Below are 27558 nucleotides of genomic sequence, written 5' to 3' on the forward strand. Positions count from 1 at the left end.
TCGGTAAAACTGCCGACAGACGGTATCCCTATCTCGCAATGTCATGTTCAATGATGACTTTTACAATTTTGTGACACTTTCAAAGACACATTAGCAAAAGCTTTGCTTAAACTTATGTCGTCGATTCTACATTCCATTAATACTACTTTTTTAATTTATGATTAATTTGCGATTATATACGTTGGTTCATAATTGTATATCGGAGTGATATACATACCGCTACAACAGTGACATTGTGTTGTTCTACCAAAACCCTTTCTTCATCACATACCGAAATGCAATCCCTATCGTAGTACAATGTATACATTTTAATGTTCGTCGTTTTTAAAACTCGCCATTTCAGTAACTCAGACATTTCACCAAGTACTGACCTGTTCGATAATGTAATGTTTACAAAATGATAAAGACCGTCACCGTACTTAAAACTCGCTCGCGATATGCTATAATAAGCTTTATGATACAATCTGTACTTAAATATTTCCATAATCTTTCATGTTCTTAGTTATGCAAACATTTCATCATTAAATTTCACCTTTTTCTTGGGTCAAACATGCACAGCGTATTACCTCGTCACGAAAGAACACGGAAGAAGATTCAAATTCTTCATATGGTTTGTTAAAGTATAGACCGTAGGCCTGCAAGATAACAGTGTTTGCTGAACAACAAGGGTCAAGTCATGGTAAGTTTCACTGGTGGAAATTTTAATATGTCGGCAGAATGCAGTAGCGCCCCTGACTAAACATATCGTCATAAGTTACCTCTTCGTGTCAATATGGTGGAAACAATCAGGCATACATTACACCAGAATGCACAAAAATATATTTGTGGAGGATCCCATCCCTCCCCTATACACCACGTCTGAGACGTATTCTATTTGGTTCAACGGGGAGGGTCGCATGTTCAAAATCCTGGAACCGGCCCTCGTTTACCCGACTTTTCCGTGAAATGAAGTAGCCAGTGTTTTAAACAGACATATGCCGAATAAGGTGCTTTAATGAACACCAAAACGAAACGATGTTTTTAAAACATGTGTATTTCAGTAATGCTTACATGTATAGGCAGCAAAGTAAACTAATATAAGCAACTATGTCCATGTCCCTATTGTTCGCGGACCCCCATAGAAAGGTATACACCTACTTTTGCGTCTAAAAAAGAAGTTAAATACGTCGTGCATATTACTAGCAATATAAGTGTGTGTTTTAAATGACATGTTATGAGTGTGACAATGATGATAAAGACATAAGAATAACCAATATCAGTCTGTGAAAGCCGTTTGAATAATACCTCAAAAACTTTTGGAATTATGATCTAGACAAAAAATAGAGTTACATAGGCTATCACTTGATGTGAATAATATCTCCAACACACCAACACTTGAACATGATATTAAACTCTTTATATGCCCATATGTCAGTGAGTGTAAGTTTCACCATTGCTGTATTTATAACAGGATACTGATGGGCATGTATTCACTATTTAGTATCGCCTCCAATAGTATTTGTTGAATCAGTGTAAGGGAAGTGAAGGAACACATAAAGAAGAAAGTATTAAAAAGTAAAAAAAGGAAAAAGATAATCAAAGGGCATACGAAGTAATGGAGGGAAGTAAAAACAAGTATAAAAATAATTAGATAATCGATCATTTAAATAATCGATTAATGTTTGATTACGTTATCGAAGTAAGGATTCTTATTTTTTTAACTATATAAGTGGTGCATAAACAACAATACAACAACAAGACCATACTCCCATGCATCATCGTGCCAACAACAAGACCATACTCCCATGCATCATCGTGCCAACAACAAGACCATACTCCCATGCATCATCGTGCCAACAACAAGACCATACTCCCATGCATCATCGTGCCAACAACAAGACCATACTCCCATGCATCATCGTGCCAACTAGCGTCACTTAGGTTAAAATAACTTTCTTCATAATCGTTGTAAAATAAATCAAGTTTAATCTAAACATCAAGACGCATCTGGACAAGAAAGCACACTCTCATAGTGCATTCGTTATATCGGTGATGAGATTGAAGTTTTTACCTTAAATAGGTTTATAATTTGGTTAAACATACTGTCACATTTTAAGAGAATAGATCGTGTATCAACCAATTCTGATATTTTGCAATCGCGTATCGGCCACCTAAATCATGTTTGAACAATTTCAACTACACTCCATTATTGTCTTATCTCTAATATATGGTTCAATAAAACGTGTATACTTTGTTTTATTTATGTTTGTTAACATTTAGATCATAAACATCACAACTATCAAACTTACTTTGGAGCAACACGTGGAAACCAATGGCACAGTAGTTTTGCGATTTGTCACATTTCAGGTGTACAATATATAAAAACAAAACTGACATACATCAAGAACATCAAAAAGGACTAACATAACTGCAACTTTGCTGATGAAACTGCATACTGCAATGTCAGAGAGTGTATCAGCGAAGATCCATTACTAATTTGTTAACAAAGCGAGCAAGTTTTCTGCTCCAAGACTCAATTAGAAGGAATGGAGATTTCTCATTGCGGTGTGTAAGTTCCAGCATTTTACATCCAAAACAGCCTGAGATGTATGCCGGTGCATTAGTAGAAGTAGTTTGTAAAGTTAATTATAATAATTAATTATAATGTTTTTTTCAGTGTAATTTGTATTATTACGTTCAAATTGATTCCGTGTGAAGTGTATTAATGCACAATTAATTAAGATTTAAAAGAGTTACTACGCGATCTACTTGCAGCGTAGTTAAATGTAAAGATTCCTGACATTGTGAACCGTCCATATACACCAGGGGTTGTTTTTAATGGGAAATAGCCGAGGTGTTCCAATTGCAGTTTCTGTACATGAGGCCATCACATTGGCAGCAACAGCAAACAAGTCAGAAAACATCCCCGACGAAGCTCAAGGACGCTATTACATCCAGTTCAACTTCCGAGACGATTGGAAAGATCATTCAGGTATCAGTGGGTAAAAAATGTATTGTCCAGACATTCAAATTCTTGCTTTTATATACAGCTGTATCGTTACATACAATACTTCGTAATAGAAATCATGTTCTGCCCTGCTCTTGATGCTATCATAGTAGTGTAGCTGCCATGATGAAATATTAACTTCTAAAAGTGACAGTATGCCTGCCATGATAAAACGTTACTTTTTCAAAGTAGTGTATGCCTTCGCTTAAGTTTTTGATCATAAGCACGTCATAGCGCCTACAGGGTTTACGGCATGGTCCAAACTAAAAGCAGTAATGCACCAGTCAATTGTAACCACGCCCCCCCCCCCCCCCCCCAGGTCCGGGGAATAGCGGAGACTTTGACTTTCGGTCCAGCCAACCCCGGGTTAAATCTCCGCCCTGCGGGGACGAACTGATGGTCAAATCCCCGCGAAATTCCCCCCCCCCCGCACACCAGGGAGCCTAAGTAAGACAAATTCCCCGCAATATTTTGCGCAAAGACAAAACCGCCACATTCACCCGGCACTGCGTGGCCATCTGAAAGGTAAAAACACGGCCCATTTCCCGGCTATCCCCGGTATACCCCCGGACCTTGGGGTCCGTGGTTACAATTGACTGGTGCATAACATGTGAGATTGAACATGACCATGAGACATGGACTGTTTATATGAAGCAATTACAATGTTTAACGGCCTAGTGCAGCAAAAACCTTGTACGTGCATTACAGTAACGTGCCGGTTCCACATAATGGTTCTATTCGTAATAACTTCACTTCTTTTGATCATATATATACATGTATGCAGATGTCAGTCACATGGTTGATTGTGTTAAAAGATGAGGCTCTCTTTATTTTCCAGGCACCAGCAATCCACAGGGAGCTCTTTCTGTGATATTTCCGTCACGAAACGAGCCGATTGTTTCATTTCACAATGGCGTTTTTTGTTAATAAAATGTAGGCAGTTATTAATATAGTTTTTACTACAATTTATTGTATTATATGGCGCAGGAATGTGTGTGAATTGTTTTGTCTTGGATTCAAATAGTCTGACCAGAAGTTATAAAAACTAGAGCTATCACTGAATGTGATTAATACCCCCGAACGCAGCCTCTCATTATGATTTATCATTGTATGAAGTTTTATACTATTTTATCTAGTAGTTTTCAAGTTACTGTCCGGACAAAAGTTTGACCAAAAAAACAAACACAGAAAAAGGCAATAACTCTGTAATTTGCTAAAAAAGTGTAGTGATTCATGTACACTGAACGCCTTCTCATTGTGCTGTACCATTGTATAAAGTTTTATTACATTCCATCCGTAGTTTTCAAGTTATGCTCCGGACAAGAAAAAAGTTACAAAGGGCAATAACTCTGTAACTAGCTGAAATAGAATTGCGGTTCCTGTACACTACACTTCCTCTCATTATGATCTATCATTGTATGAAGATTTATGAAATTCCATCCAATAGTTTTCAAGTTATGCTCCGGACAAGAAAAAGTAACAAAGGGCAGTAACTCTATAATTAGCTAAAATAGAATTGCGGTTCCTGTACTCTGCAGTCCCTCTCATTATGATCTATCACTGTCTGAAGTTTGATTAAATTCCATCCAATAGTTTTCAAGTTATGCTCCGGACAAGAAAAAGTAACAAAGGGCAGTAACTCTATAATTAGCTGAAATAGAATTGCGGTTCCTATACACTGCACTCCCTCTCATTATGATCTATCACTGTATGAAGTTTTATAAAATTCCATCCAATAGTTTTCAAGTTATGCTCCGGACAAGAAAAAAGTAACAAAGGGCAGTAACTCTGTAATTAGCTGAAATAGAATTGCGGTTACTGTACACTGCACTCCCTCTCAGTATGATCTAGCACTGTATGAAGTTTTTTTAAATTCCATCCAATAGTTTTCAAGTTATGCTCCGGACAAGAAAAAAGTAACAAAGAGCACTAACTCTGTTATAAGCTAAAATAGAGTTATGGTTCTTGTGTACTGCACTTCCTCTCATTGTGCTTTACCATTGTATGAAGTTTTAATAAATTCCATCTAGTAGTTTGCAAGTTAATGTCTGGAAAAAAATGACAGCAAAAAAACAACAAATAAAGGGCAATAACTCAGTAATAAGCTGAAGTAGAGTTATGGTTCATGAACACTGTACTTCCTCTCATTGTGCTTTACTATTGTATGAAGTTTCAATGAATTTCATCCAGTACTTTTCAAGTTATACTCCGGACAAAAAAAGTAACAAAGAGCAATAACTCAGTAATAAGCAAGAATAGAGTTATGGTTATTGTACACTGCACTTCCTCTCATTATGCTCTATCATTGTATGAAGTTTAATCCAATTCCATCTAGTAGTTTTTAAGTTATGCTCCGGACAAGGAAATTGCAACGGACCGACCGACAAACCGACGGACCGACCGACCACAGGGTGACTCCAATATACCCCCTTCAAACTTCGTTTGTCGGGGGTATAATAAGGTAAAAAGTTGAACTAATAAAATAATAAAAATGCAAAGGATTTGTGTTCAAATTAACTGTTTATAGAATAGCAAGTGAATTTACGTGATGACTGATATTGATAGGTTTTATTTGCGTTATGGAGGTATGAATACACTTGTATATCAAATGGTTAACATTAAATGACCATGGTAAATACTTTAACGGTATTTAATAGTGCTCTTAAAAGGTTTCCCCCTGTTAGTTTTGACATAGTTATCCATTATAATAATTGCTTAAGACAGTTTGTTCATGCAGTTAAGCATTCTGATAAAGCCACATAATAATTAGGTAAAAACTTTTGATATTATAACGAGGATTTTCTCTCTCGGAGATTTGACTTAGTTTACGTTTAGCATGACGTTAATCAAACTATTGTTTTTGTTAATTAAATATGAAAAGATTAGAAATCTAAGAGTGTCTGATCAGTTTTATGTTAGGGATATTTGTTATTGTTGTTGTACAAAATATCTAATTCCACACAAGACGGGCGCTGAATAACCAGCTTTATAAATCCACGGATGACTTAAATCTGGCGGCTATTTTAATGGATTTCTAAATTATTAAGCAACCTCATTTGCCGAATTATAATAATTTGATAATACACATCAATAATCGTTCAAGTCATGGGACTATGCTGACAAGTGCTTTTTTTATATATTCATCTACAGTAGTAACACAACAATAAACAGTTCTACTACTTTATTAGTTACCAATTTCTTGTATAAGTGTCCGTAGAGATCTGTAGTTATAATGCTCTAAACTAAATGATTATCAACAGAAATCTGCATTGTAATAAGCACAAACGGATCCAGGCAGTAGACGGGGTGCAGCCGCCCCTTCCTTAAAATTATCCAAGTTTACTTCTGTAGGTCACTATCGGAGAAAAATTCCACTAATAGGGGTAACCATATTATTGACTAAGTTTGGTAGTGTATATAACTCTTGAACGACTTTCAACAAGGGCCATTTGTTACGCAACGGTTGGGGGAGGGGTGGGGGATGGTCAGTTCTTAACGTTAAAAAATGATTGGTCATTCTTTGAACAGAAAGAAAATGACTCGTGTGGTCAAAATAAAACGGGGTCAAAATTGAATGATACATCGGCGTTAATTTAAAACACACTAAAATTTTAAAGTGAAACTCTTATTCAAAATCAATATTTCACATGTATAACAAACATCAATTTTGACTGATAAACCCTTCTTACTAAATAATAAATTCATGCAAAATATTATTCACTGATAACAAGATTGTAACTGTTTATTTAATAGTAGAAAGCGCAAGATTAATTCATTTTTTGGTGAATGCTAAAGGATTTACTATGGTCTCATATGGTAGAAATACCGTGTTTTATGCACATTTCTTTTAAATTAAACTCGGTATCCTTCATAAGAACCATTGTTTTCGATATTTATTCATTCTTAAAGGCATATTAAAACAATATTATTAATTGTGGTAAATCGTATTTGTGTTTAATACTTGTGTCAAATGATCACATAGAATTGTTTCTATTATCTAATCTTATTAAGGGTTGTTATAGTTCACACAAATGCACTCGTTTGTTTTAATCCATAACGAGTTATTCTGTTTTTCTGACTTGACCACGCAATCAAAGCTTCTTGTGCGTACAAGCAACTTCATGAAACAACTTTCGGCGATGCATTCAATGCCCATGATAAAGAAGCCAACATAGCTACATTATCCCGCACTCAAGGTCTCTGCCGTGAGTACAAAGGCTGTGCACGTGTGCGTGAGTGTGTGTGCGCGCGCGCGCAAGCGTGTGTGCATACATGCCTGCGTGTGAGTGTGTGAGAGCGTGCATGAGTGTGAGAGCGTGTGCGTGCGTGCGTGTGTGTGTATGGGCGTGCGTATGGGCGTGTGGGTATGTGTGCACGCGTGCTTGAGTGTGAGATGGTGTGTCGGGTGCGTTTTTATGCATGCTTGCGTGGGTTTCTTTATTGTACCTGCGTTGTGTGCGTGTGTTTGTATGTAAGCTATAACCACCCTTAACAAAATAATCTTATAGTAACTATTTAAAGAGGCACTCTAACTCTCCCAACTCAACTCAACTCAATATCTTTATTCTCCCCATGGCTGGAGATATTCATAATATATACAAACATTGATAGACATAGAACATAAATAATATTATATATATATATATATATATACAATAATAGTACAGTTTAAAATAATAGCATATTGGTGTCAAAATATTTATACAAATATTGTAGGATATAGCTTCATATCTAAGTATAAATAAAAAGCTTATATTCTACATGCAAACAGAATAAGTCTATTTGACTTCCATGATAATAAGGTCGTATGTGATCCGCCGCTTGGATGCACAAATCTTGTCGAAAACAATGGTTCTTATGAAGAATACCGAGTTGATTTGAAAGAAATGAGCATAAAACATGGTATTTTTATGTTATGAGATAAGAGTAGACCACAGTAAATATTTTAGCATTCACCAATCATTTAATATTTTTGCGCTTTCTGTTATTAAAAACGCAGTTAAAATCTTGTAATCAGTAATTAATATATTCCATAAATGTATAATTGAGTAAGATGTTAAAGTTTTACAAGACAAAATTGATCTTGTTATACATGTATATGTATTGATTTTGAATAAGGTGTCACTTTAACTATATAGTACATGTTTATGTATTGATTTTGAATAAGCGTGTCACTTTAACTATATAGTTCATTTATAATCAGTGCTTTAATGGTTTAATAATGTTTACTATTCGGAATTCAACAGAAGAAAACAATGTTGAATTGTAGATTTAACTAAAATTAACAATAACTGTTATATATTATTGATCAGTGGTTTATTCAAAACTAAGCTCTTATTAACATAAACAATAGTTCGATTAACGTCATGCTTTAAAACGTTATAATACAATACGTATTGAAAAGGAAAAGGTATAGGGGTTAGATTATTTGATACTGCGCAAAAACGAAGTCGGAAAGATACCCTTTTCTTGATATCAGACGATTTGTAATAAAACATTGAATACATGTATCTAAAAAAATCAAAAATTAAACGAGCAGTTTTTTTCAAGAATTAATGAGCCCTAAAATCAATAGGGGTCATCTACTGGTCAGGCCCAACCTTCATGTCAAGTTTGATGACCATACGTCAAGGAAATGTTGAGTTATCACTCAGACAAGCTTTGGTCTACCGACGGACCGACCCACCGACATGTGCAAAGCAATATACCCCTCTTCTTTGAAGGGGGCATTATTAAAGACAATAACTGAAATATAACTGCATTCAGAGTTATGGTACCTATGCACTTCTCCTCAATAAGATGAATCTATATATGAGGTTTGAAGTCAATACCCCAAAGACTTAAGTTATGATCAAGACAAGATTGCCCAGGTCGTCACACACACACTCAGGCCTACCATGAGTAATCCCCCTTCACCTTCACCAGGGGATAAAAACACCTTGAAAATGATGTACTGATATATATTAACAACCTTTATTTTGAAAACAATTAAAATGCAAAGAACTGTAAAGCACTTCCATTAACAAGGAAATATTTATATAAAATAAAAACAAACAAACTATGCAATGCAACGTTACCAGGTTTTCAATGATTGACTTCAGCCTTTGATGTGAGATTTAGTTTCAACTGTTTTTATTTTAAGCAGCAGTGACTTTGACCATAGAGGCCCCAAATGCAATCCTATGAAGGTCCTTCATAAACTCTTCCTACATAACAAATTTGGTAACAATATGTCAACCCTAACTAAAGTTAATTAGTACCAACTATTTTTTCTAGTTTTAGTAACAGTGACCTTGACCCCAAACACAATCGAATGAAAGGTCTCCATGATCTTTAACCAAGTTTGATCACAATATGTCAACCCTAACTATTATTCAATACCAACTGCTCTTTTTTATTTTTAAGTTTCTATTTTTAGTGTTTAAGTTTGATTGAAATATATGTTATTCAATGCCAACTGTTTTGTTTTTGTTTTTTAGTATCAGTTACCTTGATCTTGACCCTAGGGGCCCGAAACGCAATTCCATGAAAGGTCTCCATAAACTCTTCCTATATACTACGTTTGGTCGCAATATGTCAACTCTAACTTTAGTTATTCAGTACCAACCGTTACTCCATTTTTAGTGACCTTAATCTTGACTATATGGGCCCCAAATACAATCCCATGAAAGGTCTCCATAAACTCTTCCTATGAAACCAAGTTTGTACGCAATATTTCAACCCTAACTAAAGTCATTCAGTACAACTACTTTTCTATTTATTGTAACAGTGACCCCAAAAAGAATCCCATGAAAGATTCCATGAATTCTTCCTATATACCCAGTTTGGTCCCTATATGTCAAACCTAACTAAACCTATTTCGTTACCAAAGGTAAGTTTGACACCGGTCACTTGCCAAACAACAGCATATGTCATTCTAATAACAAGCTTTTTTGTGAAAACCTGATTAAAAATACAATTTCAAAATAACATTTTTAACTTAAAGGAATACATCCCTTTCATCTTAAATCCCACTAAATAAATTGTAGCACCTAGATCCTCTTATCGGAGTGAGACTCCCATGATTTCCTGCACACGAAGCCTGATCACACTTTGTAGTTTCCACGATGTATCATATGAGAGAGCACAGTCTGGGGACTGGAAAACCAGTCTGTAGCACCTGCTCCATTTCCCTGTGTTTGTATCACGATAACGATCTAACAGCTCCACATGGGAAACAGTCATGCCAGTAACATCACGGATTATGACCAAGAATGCAAACTCATCAAACTCCTTTGTTTCATGTTCCCAGAAACTCATGTCATGAGTATATTTCATTGGGTATAAACTAACAGGTCGGAATGCTATAGAAGTGCAGCACTGCTTTTGCTCCTGTGGATTATCAACATGAACCAATGCTTCAATACCAAGTTCTTCAAATTTCTTCAGAATTCCTGGTTCTATAGACAGAAGAAGTCTTTTGTCAGGTATTTTCAGTAAATCACAAGCCAACTGTAACAAGTCAAGTGTAACAACCAGAGTTGTCTCTGTTTCTTCATTTACAAGAGATTTACGTCTATACACTTCACCAATGATGCATGCTTTCATTTCACCATTGCCACAGCTTTTGTTACTGCAAATGTAACAGTGGATTTCATAACCAGGTGAGCATTTCCAATGACTGTCATTCGAACATTCAGCAACTACATGTATTGTGGTTTCTTTAAAAATGCCAGCTATTATTGAAACCAATTGATCTACTTCATTATCAATAGCATGTTTGTAACATTTATCTGCAGCTGTATTTACAGGCCACAGAACTACCATATGAAAGCCTAACGGCAGAAGGTTAGGCTTGATATGACACCTTCTCAACACTGCTCCATATAGTGTTACTATCTCATCGGATTGTTCTTCAGATTTACTTATTGCATCTGCATATTGTAGTGCATAGTTGGTTAATACAAAATCACAACAACATGCCTTCTGTCCATCTTTTACCATGATATCACTGTATTGCTGGTCTGCATCATCACTCTCACATTGGGTCAGTGTGTACATATAACAGTCAGAATGACATGACTTCTCCTGGCAATCCTCACAGCTTGAAAATCGACTCTTTCCGTCAGTACAAGTTTTGCCTATTGTCAATTGCTGCAGACCTCTGTCAGTGAATACGAGTTGTTTGCCATATGCTGTTTTTGACATTTCAGCCCGCAGAATTCTGTAAAGTTTGTGAACTGGATGGTGTGGCCATGTTTTGACGAAACTAGAAGAAAGAATTTTGTAAAATGAAACAAACATGGCTATTATTACATGCATTAGAAGTGAAGGTTAAAAGCAAAATAGATCATAATTATGATACCATTCGAAACATTTGTCCATCACATTTATAAAACAAAGCATTTTATCAAATGACAATAAAACTGAAGACCAAAATTACACTTATTGTATTCAACAATACTTCCTATTCTATTTCCCATGAGTCCACCTAGTTTTGTGATCATTGATATCTGTTCATGACAACTGAGATGAGATTACAAAAATTACAAAACAAGACTCACTCGCATGAGTAAAACTTTAATTGTCCACTAGACAATTCTATAATTAAAGGGCAATAACTCTCGGGTGACTTCAGTGATTTGGCTAGTTATCAAACTCATCCGAGTTATTATGCCCATACACATTCTAACCAAACTTGGATACCATTGGACAAGTACTTGTAAGGTGATTGATCAGACAAGACCAATCTTAGGTAATTTCTATAGTTACGAGCAATAATGTTCATGTAACTACAGCGATTTGGCTAGTTATAAAAATTGTCTGAGGTATTATGCCTATATTCATGTTGATTTGGTATTGATTGGACAAAGGCCTTTAATATATATATATATTATAGAAATTACCTAAAATTGGACTTCTTATATATATATATATATTATATATATATATATATATATATATATATATATATATATATATATATATATATATATATATAGGTAATATCTAAAATATAAAGGTGATAACTCTTGAGTAATATGGCTGGTGAGGTTATAGAACATAAAATATTGTGCCCGTACACATTCTTACAAAATTTGATCATGATTGGACTAAGGGTTCTAAAGTTATTGATTGGACAACATACTGGATGCCGCCCACCAAAGCGCGCACCTGCCTGGAAACCCCAGGTGAAACTATAATATGTTCCACTTTTTAAAAGGGCGTATAAACATACAAAAAATAAAAAATAATAATATGTATTTGTTTAAAAAGTTTAAAAAGTTTTAAATGGCCATAACTTGTACAATATTTATATTGGAATTATATAACTCTTCACAAAAGAGCACATTGTTACTTAAACTTTATATATATCTTTGAAAATGTTGAAATAAATATTTTTTAAACCAAAACTTGCGATATGCCAAGTACGTCACTCCTAACTTAAGCTATTGCACACCTTTGTCCAATCATGAACTATTTTAAGAAACAGTGATCTTGATCCCACATACACAAAAATCCTTAGGTATGAAACCACATAAAACTGCTACATTCCAATTTTCATCACTATAGGTCACTCCTAAATTCCTTTATTGAATGGAAATTGTTAGGTCACTATAATTATTTCAATCTTAACTTGAGTAATAGAGCCGAAACCTTTTCTTTCTATCTTCAATTATAGTGGCCTTGACCTTAGATACCCCAAATACATTCCCAAAGTATGTCTCCACTTGAGATTGCTACATACCAATTTTCAATACTATATGTCTATACCAACTTAAGCAATTAAGCAGAAACAACTAGTTTGACATCCTGACTTCGACAACCAACATCCTCATTCTAATAAGGCAGTTTATCATTGAAAATTCACGTGGATAAATAGTCAGAGTTATGGTATTTGCTACACATTCCATATTCTCTCTGGCAATTTGTGTACCAAGTTTCATTTGAAAATCTTGATACAGTAATTGAGTTATGATTAAGGGTTAAAGTTTGTGCATGCTGACAACAATGAAAAGGCAATAACAATATCTGAACCTCTTTCTTCGAAAAAAACAGACAAACTAAAATATCAATGGCACCTGCCCTAAAATTAGAAGTACAATACTTGAAACACAGGTTGCACAGTATTTAACATGTTACTGAGTGTTCATTTACCTGACAGTATCAAGCAGATGGACCAAGTGTCTGGAGCAAGCAAAGTTGACATCCCCAAACTTCACACACACCCTGTAAATAAATATCAATATTAGCACAGAGAATACATGTACACTGATTTGTTGTGCATTACTTAAATGACACAAGGACAGGACTTTTTGATCCTGTCTATATTCAATATGTGCCAAAGAATCCTATATACATATATATAGGGTTCAGGAAAGCAGTGTATTTGCATAATTATGTAAACAAGAGCTGTCACAGTATGTGACGAATGCCCCCGAATGTGACATTGATCTATGAACAAGGTCAGTACAATGTTATGAAAAGTTTAAGATCAAACAAATACATATGGCAAGTTATTTTAAATTGCCTCTGAACATAAAAAATACCACCCATACTTGAAAACCTACATTCTTATGTCCTTATATTTAGCATTCCATTGTGAATAAACACTAAGTGTATCTTTCACCTTAATGGTAGGGACATGGGTCTTGCACGTGACACGTCAACTTGGTATGTCGAACACATGTGGCAAGTTATTTTAAAATCTGTCCATACAAGGGAAAGTTACAGGCCGGACACGACAACCTATACTCTATGTCCCTATATGCAGCATTCCATTGTGAATAAACACCTAAGTGTGACCTTGACCTAAGAGGTAGGGACACGGGTCTTGCACGCGACACGTCGTCTTGGTATGCCGAACACAAGTGGAAAGTTATTTTAAAATCTGTCCATACAAGGGAAAGTTACAGCCCGGACACGAGTTATTGAGCCGGACACACGGACGGACGGAAGGACGGACGGACGGTGCGATTTTAATATGCCCACCTTCGGGGGGCATAAAAAAACAACAACACAGAATTGCTATGCAGAAAACACAATTTTTATTGTCGTCAACTGGTAACACCCACAACCATCATGTCAAGTTTGAGGGCCATGCATGCAGGCATTGTCATGTTATCACTCAGACAAGCTTTGGTTTACTGACAAAAGGAAGAACTGACCGACATGTGCAAAGCAATATACCCCCTCTTTTTTGATATATTAGGTATCTCTAACACACATACATTTTTTATAGCAGAGGTGGCAACAGAGAAAAATCATGAAAAGTGAGCTTGGGGCCACTGGTCCAGGCTGAATTTTTCTGGCTTATTTTAATTAAGATAATGAGGTCAGAAAATCTTAAAAACCTTGACCTTTGGCAAGCTGCTTCAGATATAGGACCTACCAAAGGCCACTCTTATAATAAATGTCACATGGTCAAATTTATCCAGAATTTTGACAACCCTGTTATAGAGATTTGTGGACAAATTAAAAAATCTGTCATACTACTACCTGCCAAGGCTGTTCGGGACCTCTATGCCAGCAGCACTCTGGAAAACATGGGTGAGGGCACTATTGGTATGGAAACCTTTATCCTGACTCCTGCGGTGGAGATTTACAGATGGCATAAAGGTAAGGTCTTCACATGTATTATAGGGACTATCATAATTGTTAAAATTTGGCAATAGTCTAATAGCTGCACTTACACTAAAGTGTTGGTATGGAAACATTAAACAAGTTAAAATAAGTTAGAATACTACAGCAGGGACAAAATGCGTACGCAGAGCGCTATTTGAAATAGCAGCAAGAGCCAGGGTTCTCGTCTACTCGCATTGCACAGTCCCTGGACTTACTCTTTTGCTTTGGAATTCTTATTTTCTATTCAACGCCTTGCTAACAAAGCATGGTTTCTGCAAGGCACCAAAGTTGTGGCCACAGAACACTTTTGTAATGTACAGTTGAATGAGAACTAACTATGGAATACTCGAATACTTCAGAAATGCACCTGAACTCACATCTTTTTGAAGAAACATCCTCTTATAGACAAACAATTTTAACTATGACCACCACAAATGATATTTTACAATCTAAACAGTTAAAACTATCCCCACAGACACATAGCAAATGCCAGTTAACAATATCATATTGCAAAGATGGTTTTTGTTTCTAAATTCTACCTAAATCCAGTTGATGTATAAGTAGTGTAGTCCTCAATAATGAAGGGTTTTACATCAGTAAGAATAAAGCCTGAGTTTGCTGCCATGGAAACAACCTGCCAACTATCATGCCATGCCCTCATTGGTTGATCTGCAGGTGTGCCTCCCTGACCTTTACACAAGGTCACTAGCACCCGACCTTCTGGCTCTAACACTTTAACAGCACTGGAAAACATAATCAGTATACATTATTTTATACATCTTATATATTAATATGTTGTTGAGATCGCAAGATGGATCATCTTATAAAATCCCCTCTAGCATATACCCAAATATTCAGATAAAACTTTGTAATTTGTCCATTAAGAGGTTTAGCTTGTTCTTGAAGGTATTCAAAGACAGTGCCGTGACTACATTTTCTGAAAGATCATTCTACTTTTAATTCATTCAGTCCACTTAAATGTTTACTAACTTAAGTATAATAGACTATTTAACTACTTGTTTTCAAGTAATGCTCTGGACATGAAAAAATAACAATTGGTTATTGGCTATATAGAGATCAGGTTCTTATTTCGTGAACTTCACTTATTTATCTGAATTTGAACCGGTCAAACTTCCATTTGAACCATATATTTTAGCTGGCAGCTGGTTCTTTTTGAGAACACTGCCATTGCATGAAGATTTTCAAGATATTGTTAAAAAAACACAACAAAGGGCAATAACTCTGTAATTGGCTAAAATAGAGTTAACATTCCTGTTCACTGCTCTTCCTCTTGTTGTGCTTTACCATTGTATGAAGTTTTATTAAATTCCATAGAGTAGTTTTCAAGTAATGCACGGGACAAGAAAAAAGTCACAAAAAGAGTTATAGTTCTTGTACAATGCACTTCCTCTCAGTGTTCTTTACCATTGCATGAAGTTGTTTTATATTCCATCTGGAAGTGTTCAAGAAATACTCTGGACAAAAAAAGTAACAAAAGCGCAATAACTCTGTAATTAGTTATCATAGAGTTCTGGTTCTTATACACTGCACTTCCTCTCATAATGTTCTCTCATTGTATTAACTATTTCATACAGTAGTTTTTAAGTTACGCTCCAGACAAAGAAAATTGTAACAGACCGACTGACCACATACACCGTGACTCCAAAAGACCCCTTCAAACTTTATTTGTAGGGGGTATAATAACCAATGTTTTCTGCCTAATATATACTGGTGCACATAGATCTTTTGCAAACGCTTTAAATCCTATTATGAGGAAGGTGGTTAAAAAGTTTCTTTTTTGGAAATGAGTTGCAATTCCTGAAATTCGGCCAATCTGAGCTAGTAGTCAAAAACACATGTATGTTCATACTGTATACATGCACACTCACCTTCTGAAGAAATCGCTCAGGAGTTTTCTGTTCTTTTTGTGGTTTGACTTTCCTCCGACATGTGGAAAGTTGAACACAATGTTGCTGAATGCTTGAGCACCTAGCCTGGAGTTGGTGTGCAGACTTGTAGCATCCACATTCAACATTACACTAGCACCTGAAGAACAAAATACGCCATAATGCGACGAAACCAGGTTTTAAATATGGGCAATCACAAATTATAGCAAATTAATTTCTTGTACAAGTTAAAAAAAAAAAAGTAGCCACCTTTATCTTTACTATTATCAAAAAGTGACATAACTGAAAAATACTCTAGTTAAGTATCTTATGTGTCTAGTTTCCACCAATTTTAACTAAAGTTGCTGGGCGGAAACTAAGTAACAGTGACCTTGACCCCATCCTCCTCAAAAGTAATCCCAAGATAGCCCTTAAGCTACCTACCCACCAACTTTCATTACTATCCATCAATTCTACCTTAAGTTATTGGGCTGAAACAATTTTTTTATTTTCCATTCACCCTAAAAAGCAATTCCAAGCAAGCTTTTCACAAAAGCTACTTACACACCATCTTTCATCACTATCCATCAATTTTCACCTAAGTTATTGGGTGGAGACCATTTATCTATGTTTAATTAATGTTACCTTGACCCCACCCCCCTCAAAAGTAATCCCCAGCTAGCTCTTCACATGAGCTACCTTCTCACCATCACTATCCATCAATGCTAGCTTCAGTTATTGAGCGAAAAACCAATGTTTGATGTCGTAGAAACCATTTTTCTATTCTTAATAACAGTAACCTTGACCCTACCCCCTCCAAAGCAATCCCCCAGCTAGCTATTTATTGGGTGGAAACCTTTTTTCTAATTTTAGTAACAGTGACCTTGACTTTGACCCCACCACTTCAAAAGCAATCCAAAACTAGCTCTTCACATAAGCTTCCTACATACCAATTTTCATTACTATCAATCATTGTTAGCTTAAGATATTGGGCAGAAACAAATTATTAACTTGTCCAACGACATCACCATTCTAATAACCTGGTTTTTCGTATTTTTCGTGCTTTTATCTATTTTTGTGTTAAACAATGATAGACACCTGCCTTGGAGGATTTGGTGTCCCTCCAAGAAATTTGGTATCCTCAGCATCCCGTGACACTGTTAGTGTTGAATGCTAAAACCAGGTTTCTTATTGATGAAAACTTTTAAGAACTTCAGATTCAAAGACACATAAACACCAATACCATGTTCCTGCAGCCATGTCATGTTCCTTGCAGCATCCTGATGTTTGTGTATGGTAGTTTCTGTCTCCAGGCTGGTTGCTATCACATGACACGTCTCATCCTTCTGCTGAGCTGAAAGGCGGTGTACAAGCGACACTGCAAAGGAGAAATCCCCCTCCCCAACTAGCAGGATTTTTCCTCCAATCAACCCTTCCATTTGGTAGGTGCTGTAAACACCTGAAATCAAAACAAGGGGTTGCTTTTGCATGTTTACTATTCAGACATTGCAATCTAGAATAAGATTTGATCTAGTAAACTATTTGGACCTGAATTACCCATATTTAAACTTGTTCACGATTTCAAATCAGAAGCATTGGTGAAAATTTGTGGCCACTAATGGTTAAATAAGGTTTTTCTATGAGTTGACATACTGACATATTAAGTTTTGATTAAAAGCAACCCATATTACATTATATATACATTATATCCAGACAATAATTCGGACTAATTTTAGAAGCACTTGTCTAAATAAGGCCTTTGTCGGACAAACAAATTCGTAAGATAAAATATTAGGAAGGATGATAAAAAAGCCACTATTGTGTGAACAGGGTTTGTCTAAATTTTAATCTAGTTATCTAGTTTTCAACCCATACTTGAACAGAACTTGTCTGAGAATTCATCAAGACAATCATTTGAACTTAAAGAGGTGGTCCGAACAAAGTACATGAACATCCCTAACAACATTAATCATCCTATCAACAATAAACATTTCAAACTTTGACCTCTAAGCGTGACCTTGACCTTTGAAGTATAGACCAGGGTCTTCAGCACCACACCCCACAGGTATCAACTGATGGAAAACCACTAACTCTTAACTTGTTACTTGTTTTAATTTTTTATTATTTAAGTATAGTATCTTTTGCCTCACTTCAAAATGCGGAAGCTGCATTTTTTCTGTTTCAGAATTTTTACATCACTAAAATCATAAAGGCGAGCCACATCTTACTGCAAAATGCCAAGTAAATAGTTCAATGAGAAAATGGTACTGTATCATGTGATCAAAATGTTGAGCCATGATGATTGAACATCTCACATAGAAGCAAAAATGCTGAACCTTCTGAAATTGTAACTTCTGCATTTTGTAAAAATTACCAAGATTAAATACTAAAAGTAAAACCTTTGCTACTGAAAACATTGGATTTTGTAGCTTCGACATTTGGAAGTGAGGCCATCCATTTACTATAACAAGAGGCACATCAGTGCCTGTGCTCCACTGGCCAAAAGGTTCAAGCAAAGACCACCTAACGAACATTTTCGTCAAGTTTCATAGAAATACAATCATCAATTTTTGAGGAGAAGTTATTTAAAAAATTTTTTTACTTTAATAGCTCTGGCTGCCATGTTGTGCAGTGGACCGAAATGATTTGGGCAATTTGAGTAAAGGAGCACCAAACAAACATTTCTGTCAAGTTTTATCGAAAAAAGGTCATCGGTTTCGACGACAAGTCGTATAAAGTTTTTTTTATTTTTTAGCTCTGGCAGCCATGGTGTGCAGTGGACTGGAACCATTTAACAAATTTTGGTTAATGACCACCCAAGGAACATTTCTGTCAAGTTTCATCAAAGTCTGATCATCGGTTTCTGAGGAGAAGTGGTGTAAAGGTTTTTCCTATTTTTAGCTCTGGCTGCCATGTTGTGCAGCGGACCGGAACCATTTGGGCAATTTTGATTAAAGGGCATCCCGATGAACATTTATGTAAAGTTTCATCAAAATCTGATAATCGGTTTCTGAGAAGATGTAGTTTAACGTTTTTTTCTATTCTTAGCTCTGGTGCCCATGTTGTGCAGCAGACCAGAACTGTTTGGGCTATTTTGGTTAAGGACTACCCAAGTAACATTTCTGTCAGTTTCATTGCAATACGATCATCAGTTTCTGAGGAGAAGTCGTTTAAAGGTTTTTCTATTTTTACCTCTGGGGGCCATCTTGTGCAGTGGACCGAAACCATTGAAGCAAATTTGATAAAGGACCATCCAAGGAACATTTCTGTTAAGTTTCATCAAAATCTGATCATCGGTTTCTGAGAAGATGTTCTTTAAAGGTTTTTCTATTTTTTTGCCCTGGCAGCCATGTTGTGCAGCGGACCGGAACCATTTGAGCAATTTTGGTTAAGGACCACCCAAGGAACAATTCTGTCAAGTTTCATCAAAATCTGCCTATCCGTTTCAGAGGAGATGTCGTTTAAAGATTTTGCTATTTTTAGCTGTGGCGGCCATATTGTGCAATGGACCAGAACCATTTGAGCAATTTTAATAAAGGACCACCCAAGGAACATTACTGTCAAGTTTCATCAAAATCTGCCAAACCGTTTCAGAGGAGATGTCGTTTAAAGATTTTGCTATTTTTAGCTCTGGCGGCCATATTGTGCAATGGACCGGAACCATTTGAGCAATTTTGGTAAAGGACCACCAAAGGAACATTCCTGTGAAGTTTTGTCAAAATCCGCTTATCAGTTTCAGAGGAGATGTCGTTTAAAGTAAAAGTTTACGCACGCACGCACGCACGCACGCACGCACGCACGCACGCACGCACGCACTCACGACGGACAATCTGTGACAACATAAGCTCCATGGCCTTCGGCCAGTGGAGCTAAAAAGTACATAAAAGTATATATTCATTATCAATAAATAAGCCTCAATTTATATTCACATTCAATTTGATTGCATTTACTAGATGGAGTCTGGTTATAAAAAAACAAACATGTTTAGATGAATGTTTTTATTAGCTCAAGGTTTATGTATCCTAATCTGTAATTATATCCACAGTTTGATGTGTTGACAGGGTTAGACACTAACATTTTTCACAAGGTAGTCCCTCGGACTACTGGATCTGAAATCCTGGTAGTCCAGCCAAAATTCTGGTAGTCCAAAAAAATGCAACGGATTCCTTCAGTGTTTTGTGAGACTAAGCCTTCTCTTAAGAACATTGTCAGTATAATTCTTTGATTGGTCATGTTGTTTTATTTGTCTCAATCTTAAAATTTCCACAGTCTTCAAAAAAATAAATAAAAAAAATTGGCTTTAGAATTAATTTTAAAACATAAAAAAATCTAAAATCCATGCTAAAATTTCCCCAGAATAAAAATCTAAAATCAATGCTAAAATACCCCATAATCTGTCACTTTCAGGAAAATAGTGCAATAAAGTTTCAAGTTTTATTTTTTATAAACCAGAAGGTCCTAAACCCATGAGGCATAAAGTGCACAATCTTGACAAAAACAAATAATATGTACTTGTGCGGTAACATATTATTAAACTAATAAAATTTATGACAATGCCTATTATACTGGACTGTTACAGAATGTCTATTTGACATGATGTGAAAAACTAAATGTAAACAAATACACTTAAACTCTTCAATCCTCCATTTTTAGTGTTAATTAACTGTATAAATTTGTGCATACTAGGATGTCGTAAATAAAAGGAACATGTCAAAGACCAAGATTGTTGCTAAGTTACGGCACAAATAACAGACATCCTACTTATAAGCAATATTTGATAATTGGCATCCTACTATTCAGTATTCTTAGTTAATCTAATTCTAACCAACATATCATAATGCTTAAAAGACATAATGAAATAAATTCCCAAAGTGTTACTAATTATTTTTAATATGGGAGTAAGATAAAAATCGTTATTGGTCCTTGCTTCGATGTATATAAAGTTACGATATTTTGGCGCAAAAATTAACACACACAATTTTGCCGTCGTCTCCACAATTCTCCACTTTTGGACACAATCTTTTTTGAGACCCAAATCTACCTCGTTGACATTGGCAGAGGTTCACATGTATGACGATTTAAACAGACCATACAGTGTGAAGAATGGTTTTCCCTTTCTTAATAAAGACATTCTTTAGACTGGTTTAAATATTGATCAAAAGGCTTTACGAAATGTGCGGGAAATTTGGTTAACAGTCCACGTTGTACGTAACTGCTCGGCCATCTTCAGCAAGCTTTAGAATGAGTGTTTACCGGTGATATTTGGCTATTTGACATCATTTTTTGCAAGTTTAAGCATAATAAGATTTTATGCTCAATTAACTGATGTGATATTTATTTTTTCTAGTAGTCCAACAGACTACTGACTTAAAAATTCTTGTAGTCCGACCAAAAAACTGGTAGTTTCGGACTATCGTTAGTGTTGAACCCTGCATGGTTGATAGTTGAATGAGATCAATTTACAACCCGAGATCGGCAACTTTAACTCAATTCAATGCTGTTCATATATCGTGGATGAGAAAGTTTTTGTCCTAAGTTTGTAGATAGCCTTTGACATTTGTGAATTATCTGTTTATATTTCTTTAGACATTGGTTATATATAAGATCTTCATAGTCAAGATGAGTTCAGTACATTAAGGATTTTTTTCAGCATCAGGAAGTTTGTGTTGTTTTGTTTTTTTATGTGGCAAATTTTTAAGGAAGTCCATATATACAGCTGCTTCAGTGTCTTTGACGATTTTTGTCTTGGTGACTCTACATCTACGACCATAATGAATGTCCAAATGTTAAAAAATGTTCCCTTAACGTGCATTATTGTGGCTAATCATTAAGGATTAGAACAATCCCGTTTTGAACATCTATTATTTAAGACTTCACACGTTAACAGGTGGATCTTTCCCAAATGTGGTGTTTGGGGAGTGAAATGCAGCAAATCAGTCAATTTACTACAGATGAAAACTCATGAAATTAACATGTATATAATATAAACTAACAAATCTATGCACGAAAATATATGACAAAACATATAAGCATGTTTTGTGAGCTTTTTTACTATATATTGAATGAGTGATAATATAATACTTGTCTGGAGATGAGACTAGAAATATATTGTAAAACGTTTATTCAAAATGTTAGAAATAATGGTATTTTAGCAGTTATGCCATAAAGTTCGGATGAACCATAGGTCGCCGTAGATCTCTATATACAACGATCACAACTGACATTGGATTCTATACAGTTATAAACCGGTATGACTAGTTAGAGGAAAGTGCACTTTCCGCGGAAAGTACGAAACCCTACGGAAAGTACATGCAAAATACCCATTTTTATTAAATTGCACTTATTTTTTTTTAACAATTACATTTGAATACCTAAAACACTTTATGTGTATAATGTTTGTACATTTTGGAAAAATTATTGGAAATTTACATATTTTGAATTAGCGGAAAGTACGAAATTGTAAGAAAGTACACTCAAAATGCATATTTTTATGAAAATTAAAGAAAAAAATATCATTTTGTATTACTAACGAAAATACATGATGTGTTTAAGTTTTGTACAAATCGGATGATATTTCACTAATTTATTTGAGGATATATTTATTTATGCATACGGAAAGTACGCAGTACAACGGAAAGTTCATCGAGGGCTGATCGCGAAACTGTCCCATTTGACATATTTTCAGAAAACCACTTTTTGGCAAATATATATATATATATATATATATATATATATATATATATATATATATAATACTGTGATACATATCCTACAAAAATATTAAGTTCATATCTCTACAAATATTTATTGTATTAAACATTTGTCCTTTAGTTCCATCTGGCAAAGCAATTTTATTTTCCCGCGAAACTTCCATGTGAATATGCAAGGAAATAGGACAGTTTCGAAGTCAATTTAAAATTATTTTTTCAAATGTAAATTGTTCTATTTGAATAAAAGTGTTTTTTGCCAATCATTTCTTAGATTTATATGAATGAAAAGTGTGGATCTAAACTTATATGGCTAAAATATATCATTTTTATCAAAATACTTCTTCTGTTTTTCAAATGGTACAGTTTCGCAGTATTTTTATCTTTCATAAGAATGAACTTTTACTGCGAAACTATACTAAGTGCAGCACATTTCTCAATATTTGGCACATTTTTTTTATCAATAACGATATTTATATTATTAGAATATAAATATATAGTTACTATATGATCATTAAATCAATTGAAATTAGAAAATATTAAAAAAAAATACAAAGATGCAATGTCATTATGATCATATCTGCATCATGTGATGTGAATTCATATGTTTATGTTAATAAAAGTTTGGATATTATATAGTTTGAAAAAAAAAATTCTTATTATTACATACTGATAAACCTTTATTTATCTAATAGCATTTAAAATGACACTCATATTCAAAATTCAATTTATAAGACATACACAGAAAAGTCATGTATAACAAACATAAATTTTGAGTGATAAACCTTTAACTACTTACTAAATATTGCATATATGAAAACTATTAAAAACTGATAACAAGATTGTAACTGTGTATTTAATAGCTGAAAAATATTAAATGATTGGTGAGTGCAAAAAGATTTACTGTGATCTTCTCATTAGGTAGAAATACCGTGTTTTCTGCACCTTTCTTTTAAATTAAACCCAGCATCCTTCATAAGAAACATTGTTTTAGACATGTATTCATCCTTTTTAGTACTAGTATATTATAACAATTGTATTAATTATGGTTAATCTTATTTGGGAGTAAGAGTGTATCTTTAAGTATAATGGATGACTTATTATTTTACCTATTCTCCCACATTAAAAATGTGCATCAGACCACACATTTTAAATCATTCAACAGAAATTCAATTTATTCTAGATATTAACTATCAACTTTGTGACAAACAATGTTAAGTTTTATCTTTTCACTTGATTTTACTTCTGTTTTTACCTCAAGTTACCAGAAAAAATGCATACAATTTCAAAGGGACTTAAATGGCGACAAAAGTATTCATGAATATGTTTGAAGATTTAAACTTAATATTTTCAAATAAGGCAATAAAAATGCCCAGCTTTGTAACACCGCAACTGCAATTCTATAGTTGTGGCCTAATGTGCAAACTATAAACAGCAAAATTCTTATTCAGAGTGAATTCCTTTTTTTGCCATCCCATTACAACAATACCTGCAAAATTGGGAATTTGCACATCGTAGAGATTAGATATTGGGAACATGAGTCAAAGCGACAATAAATTAATAACTAAAAAGTTGAGAAATGTAAAAGTAAGAAATGTCAATAAATCAAATTGTTCAATGACTTGTTAGAGAAAAAAGCAAGTTGTTTAACACACTGGACCTGAGTTAATTTAAATTCCGAAAAATGAAATGAGAATTTTCCCCAGTAGTATTAAGAAAAACATATTAAATATATTAACTTTTTCAGCATTTGGAAGAGCCGATTATTAGATATAAAAACAGCTAAGAAAAATAGACCCGAAGTTTAAATACCCTTTAACAAAATATAAAATGTGTTCTAGACAATACTTTGCATGCCATGAATCTGTCTCTTCTATCAAAGTCCAAACATGGTATGTATCACAAACTCCAAAAATTTATAATTAAATCATTGTAATAGGTACCCTTGAAAAGCTCATGATTTGTTTTCAATTACTGCAGTTTTGCTACCTGCTTGGCGGAAAAATCAATTGGTTTGAGGGACCTTAATAAAATCACTTTCTTTTCGATGTTGACAAATTCAGCTAAAGCCAAAAATGTTATTTTCCTAAAGCCCTGTTGCAGCTATTTCCCTTTAAAGGAGCAATGTTTAAATAAATATTATCTTAAAATGATTTTAACAGGGCTCTCACTAGGCTGAAAATTTTGGGAGATGTGACTTCTCCCTTCAGTCAATTTAGGGAGAAGTGGGGAGACTTTAGGGAGAAGTGATACTTTTCGTAACACCTGATCCAAAAACTATGCCATACCACACACCTCAGTTTATATTCACATTCAAATTGATTGCTATAACTATAAAATGTTCATAAAATAGTTCATAAAATAATGTATCATTTTTGGCTGGGCAAAAGTGTATTTGTCAATGTCACATACCGACAGTTTATTTCCAAATAGCAAATAAAATGAAACAAAAACCAAGACAGCTATATACAGTTTCTTAATATCTAGACGTTTTGCATGCGCGCTGGCTAGTAAAGAGATATCCTTGTCAAACACTAATAAATAAGTGTTTTTTACTTCATTAACTATTGTTAAAATTGTTTAGTAGAGATATTTTACTGTAGTATTTGGATGATACACAGGGTAGGTATTACTGGCCACCATGATTGTTCATGATTGGCTGAAGACTATGTGAATAAATATCGAGTCCAGGATATCCATACAAAATTTCACATGATTCACTAGACTAGAGACTGATGTGACATTGCAGTGATTTGGTCATTATCGCAGATATAACGAGTACACAAATATTTATAGTCTTTTTAACTGATGTTGTCACACTTTTTTAACTGATTGTTGTCACACTTTTGGTTTGTTCTGTTTTGTACAACTGTACAGATGTTAATTAGCTCAATCATAAAAAAATACCCATAAAGAGGCTTTTTTCACAATAAAAAGAAGGTTTATAGTTCAGAGTTTACTTTAAAAACTTACATCATAGATATTGATATCATGCAATCATTTTTTCATGATCAAACGTGTTTCTTGCTTGGGAACATTTCAATAATATTATATTATTTTTCATTCAACTGAGGAAAAATGTTTCTTGAAATGCATATTTTTTTCCCCTGCAAATCATGCTTAATTAATGTTATTTATCTTATGTTTCAACTATTAACTTCAATTTTCAATGTAAAACAATGGTTTCAGTTCATAGTTGTTAAATTTTAGTCATTTAATCTGGTAAAAACATTCGGTCACTGATATATGAAGGGCAATTCAAAAACGGCAAATAGGACAGTTTCGCAGTAATTTTAATTTCAAAAAGTATTTATTTGCGTCTTTTTTCCTAAAAGTGACAAATTTTCATAACTATTTTGTGTATAAAGTTATGAACCATTATTTAAATAGTAAAATTGCAATATAAACCGTACTTTTAAAAATAAGATGTCATTTAGAATAGTTTGGCAGTGAAAAAAGAGTTTAGTTTTAGTCAATTTTGACCGCGAAACTGTTCTAAGTAACATATTGTAATAAATACATATTTTAAAAAGGCATTGGTTAAAGTCTGAGTCATACTTATATTTCTGACATCATTTTGAACTAAGTTTCTGAAAATAGTAACAAGAAAAGCCCTATATAAGAAAAATAAACAGTTTTTAGCTTCTCCTGAACAATTTACAAAAATGCAGATGGAACAGTTTCGCGCTCAGCCCTCGACATGTACATGCAAAATACACATTTTTATTTGTATACATTAAGAAAATAGTTCACCTAGTTAAATTTTCATGTTTTAATACAATACATATTTGTTTATTTTGGTCAGATTTATTGTAGTTTTACGTATTAGGACTCCTTACAGAACAGAACAGAACAGAGTTTATTCGAATCAAAACATTACGGTTTCTCATCATAAAGATATACAAAATAGAGAAATACAACTGATGTTAAACAATAAGCAATACACGACTACATATGACATATCAACAATGTGATACTTAAATATTTAGCAATGCATGAACTCATAAAGATGAAAACAAGAGAACAATAAATCCTAAATTAATATATCATCTCATCATGAATATATTATGCAAAGAAAAAAAATCACACAGTGTTGTTTAATATATGTTATTTCTAATTCTATATGCATCTCTTATATAGGTGGCAATTGATTATTTAGGTTCGTTTCTTCTTTTAGAATTAAGCAGTGAAATCATTTTGAAAACACTTGGATTTCTCCAATAAAACGTTTTAATGTGTCTTCGTCTAAGATCTCCATAAGGTGCACATTTAAACAAAAAATGGAACTCATCTTCAATGTCATTTGAGTTGCACACTTGGCATACACGTTCAGGTCTTTCAATACGATTTCGTCCGTATCTTCCGGTTTCTGTTC

At 34.3% G+C, this 27558-nt stretch overlaps 1 protein-coding gene across 3 annotated transcripts; it reads right to left on the reverse strand.

Moving 5' to 3' along the window:
- Nucleotides 1-8280: 8280 nt before the first annotated feature.
- On the reverse strand, nt 8281-22725 carry LOC128232001 (ferredoxin-fold anticodon-binding domain-containing protein 1 homolog). 3 transcript variants are annotated; one of them, XM_052945325.1, is made up of 7 exons: nt 22656-22725; nt 17720-17935; nt 16480-16636; nt 15130-15333; nt 14465-14554; nt 13124-13195; nt 8281-11234 (listed from the first exon to the last, which is right to left on the reverse strand). In XM_052945325.1, exons 2-7 carry the CDS (start codon nt 17913-17915, stop codon nt 10028-10030), a joined length of 1926 nt encoding a protein of 641 aa, XP_052801285.1. In that variant the 5' UTR covers nt 17916-17935; nt 22656-22725; the 3' UTR covers nt 8281-10027. The 3 variants fall into 3 exon arrangements, with proteins under 3 accessions (XP_052801285.1, XP_052801283.1, XP_052801282.1); XM_052945323.1 differs by having other exon boundaries at nt 22558-22694; XM_052945322.1 differs by having other exon boundaries at nt 17720-22702.
- Between the last annotated feature and the right edge of the window lie 4833 nt (nt 22726-27558).

The sequence above is a fragment of the Mya arenaria genome, chromosome 4 (genome assembly GCF_026914265.1).
Source record: "Mya arenaria isolate MELC-2E11 chromosome 4, ASM2691426v1".
Lineage (NCBI taxonomy): Eukaryota > Metazoa > Mollusca > Bivalvia > Myida > Myidae > Mya > Mya arenaria.

Bases quoted from the DNA above. Each gene is read 5' to 3' on its own strand.
- LOC128232001 (XM_052945322.1), bottom strand. From the start codon at position 17,966: ATGCAAAAGCAACCCCTTGTTTTGATTTCAGGTGTTTACAGCACCTAC. The intron at 16,637-17,719 runs GTATTGGTGTTT...TTTGTTCTTCAG, and splicing joins GACATGGCTGCAGGAACATG to GTGCTAGTGTAATGTTGAAT. The intron at 14,555-15,129 runs GTAGAATTTAGA...TCTCCACCGCAG, and splicing joins TATACATCAACTGGATTTAG to GAGTCAGGATAAAGGTTTCC.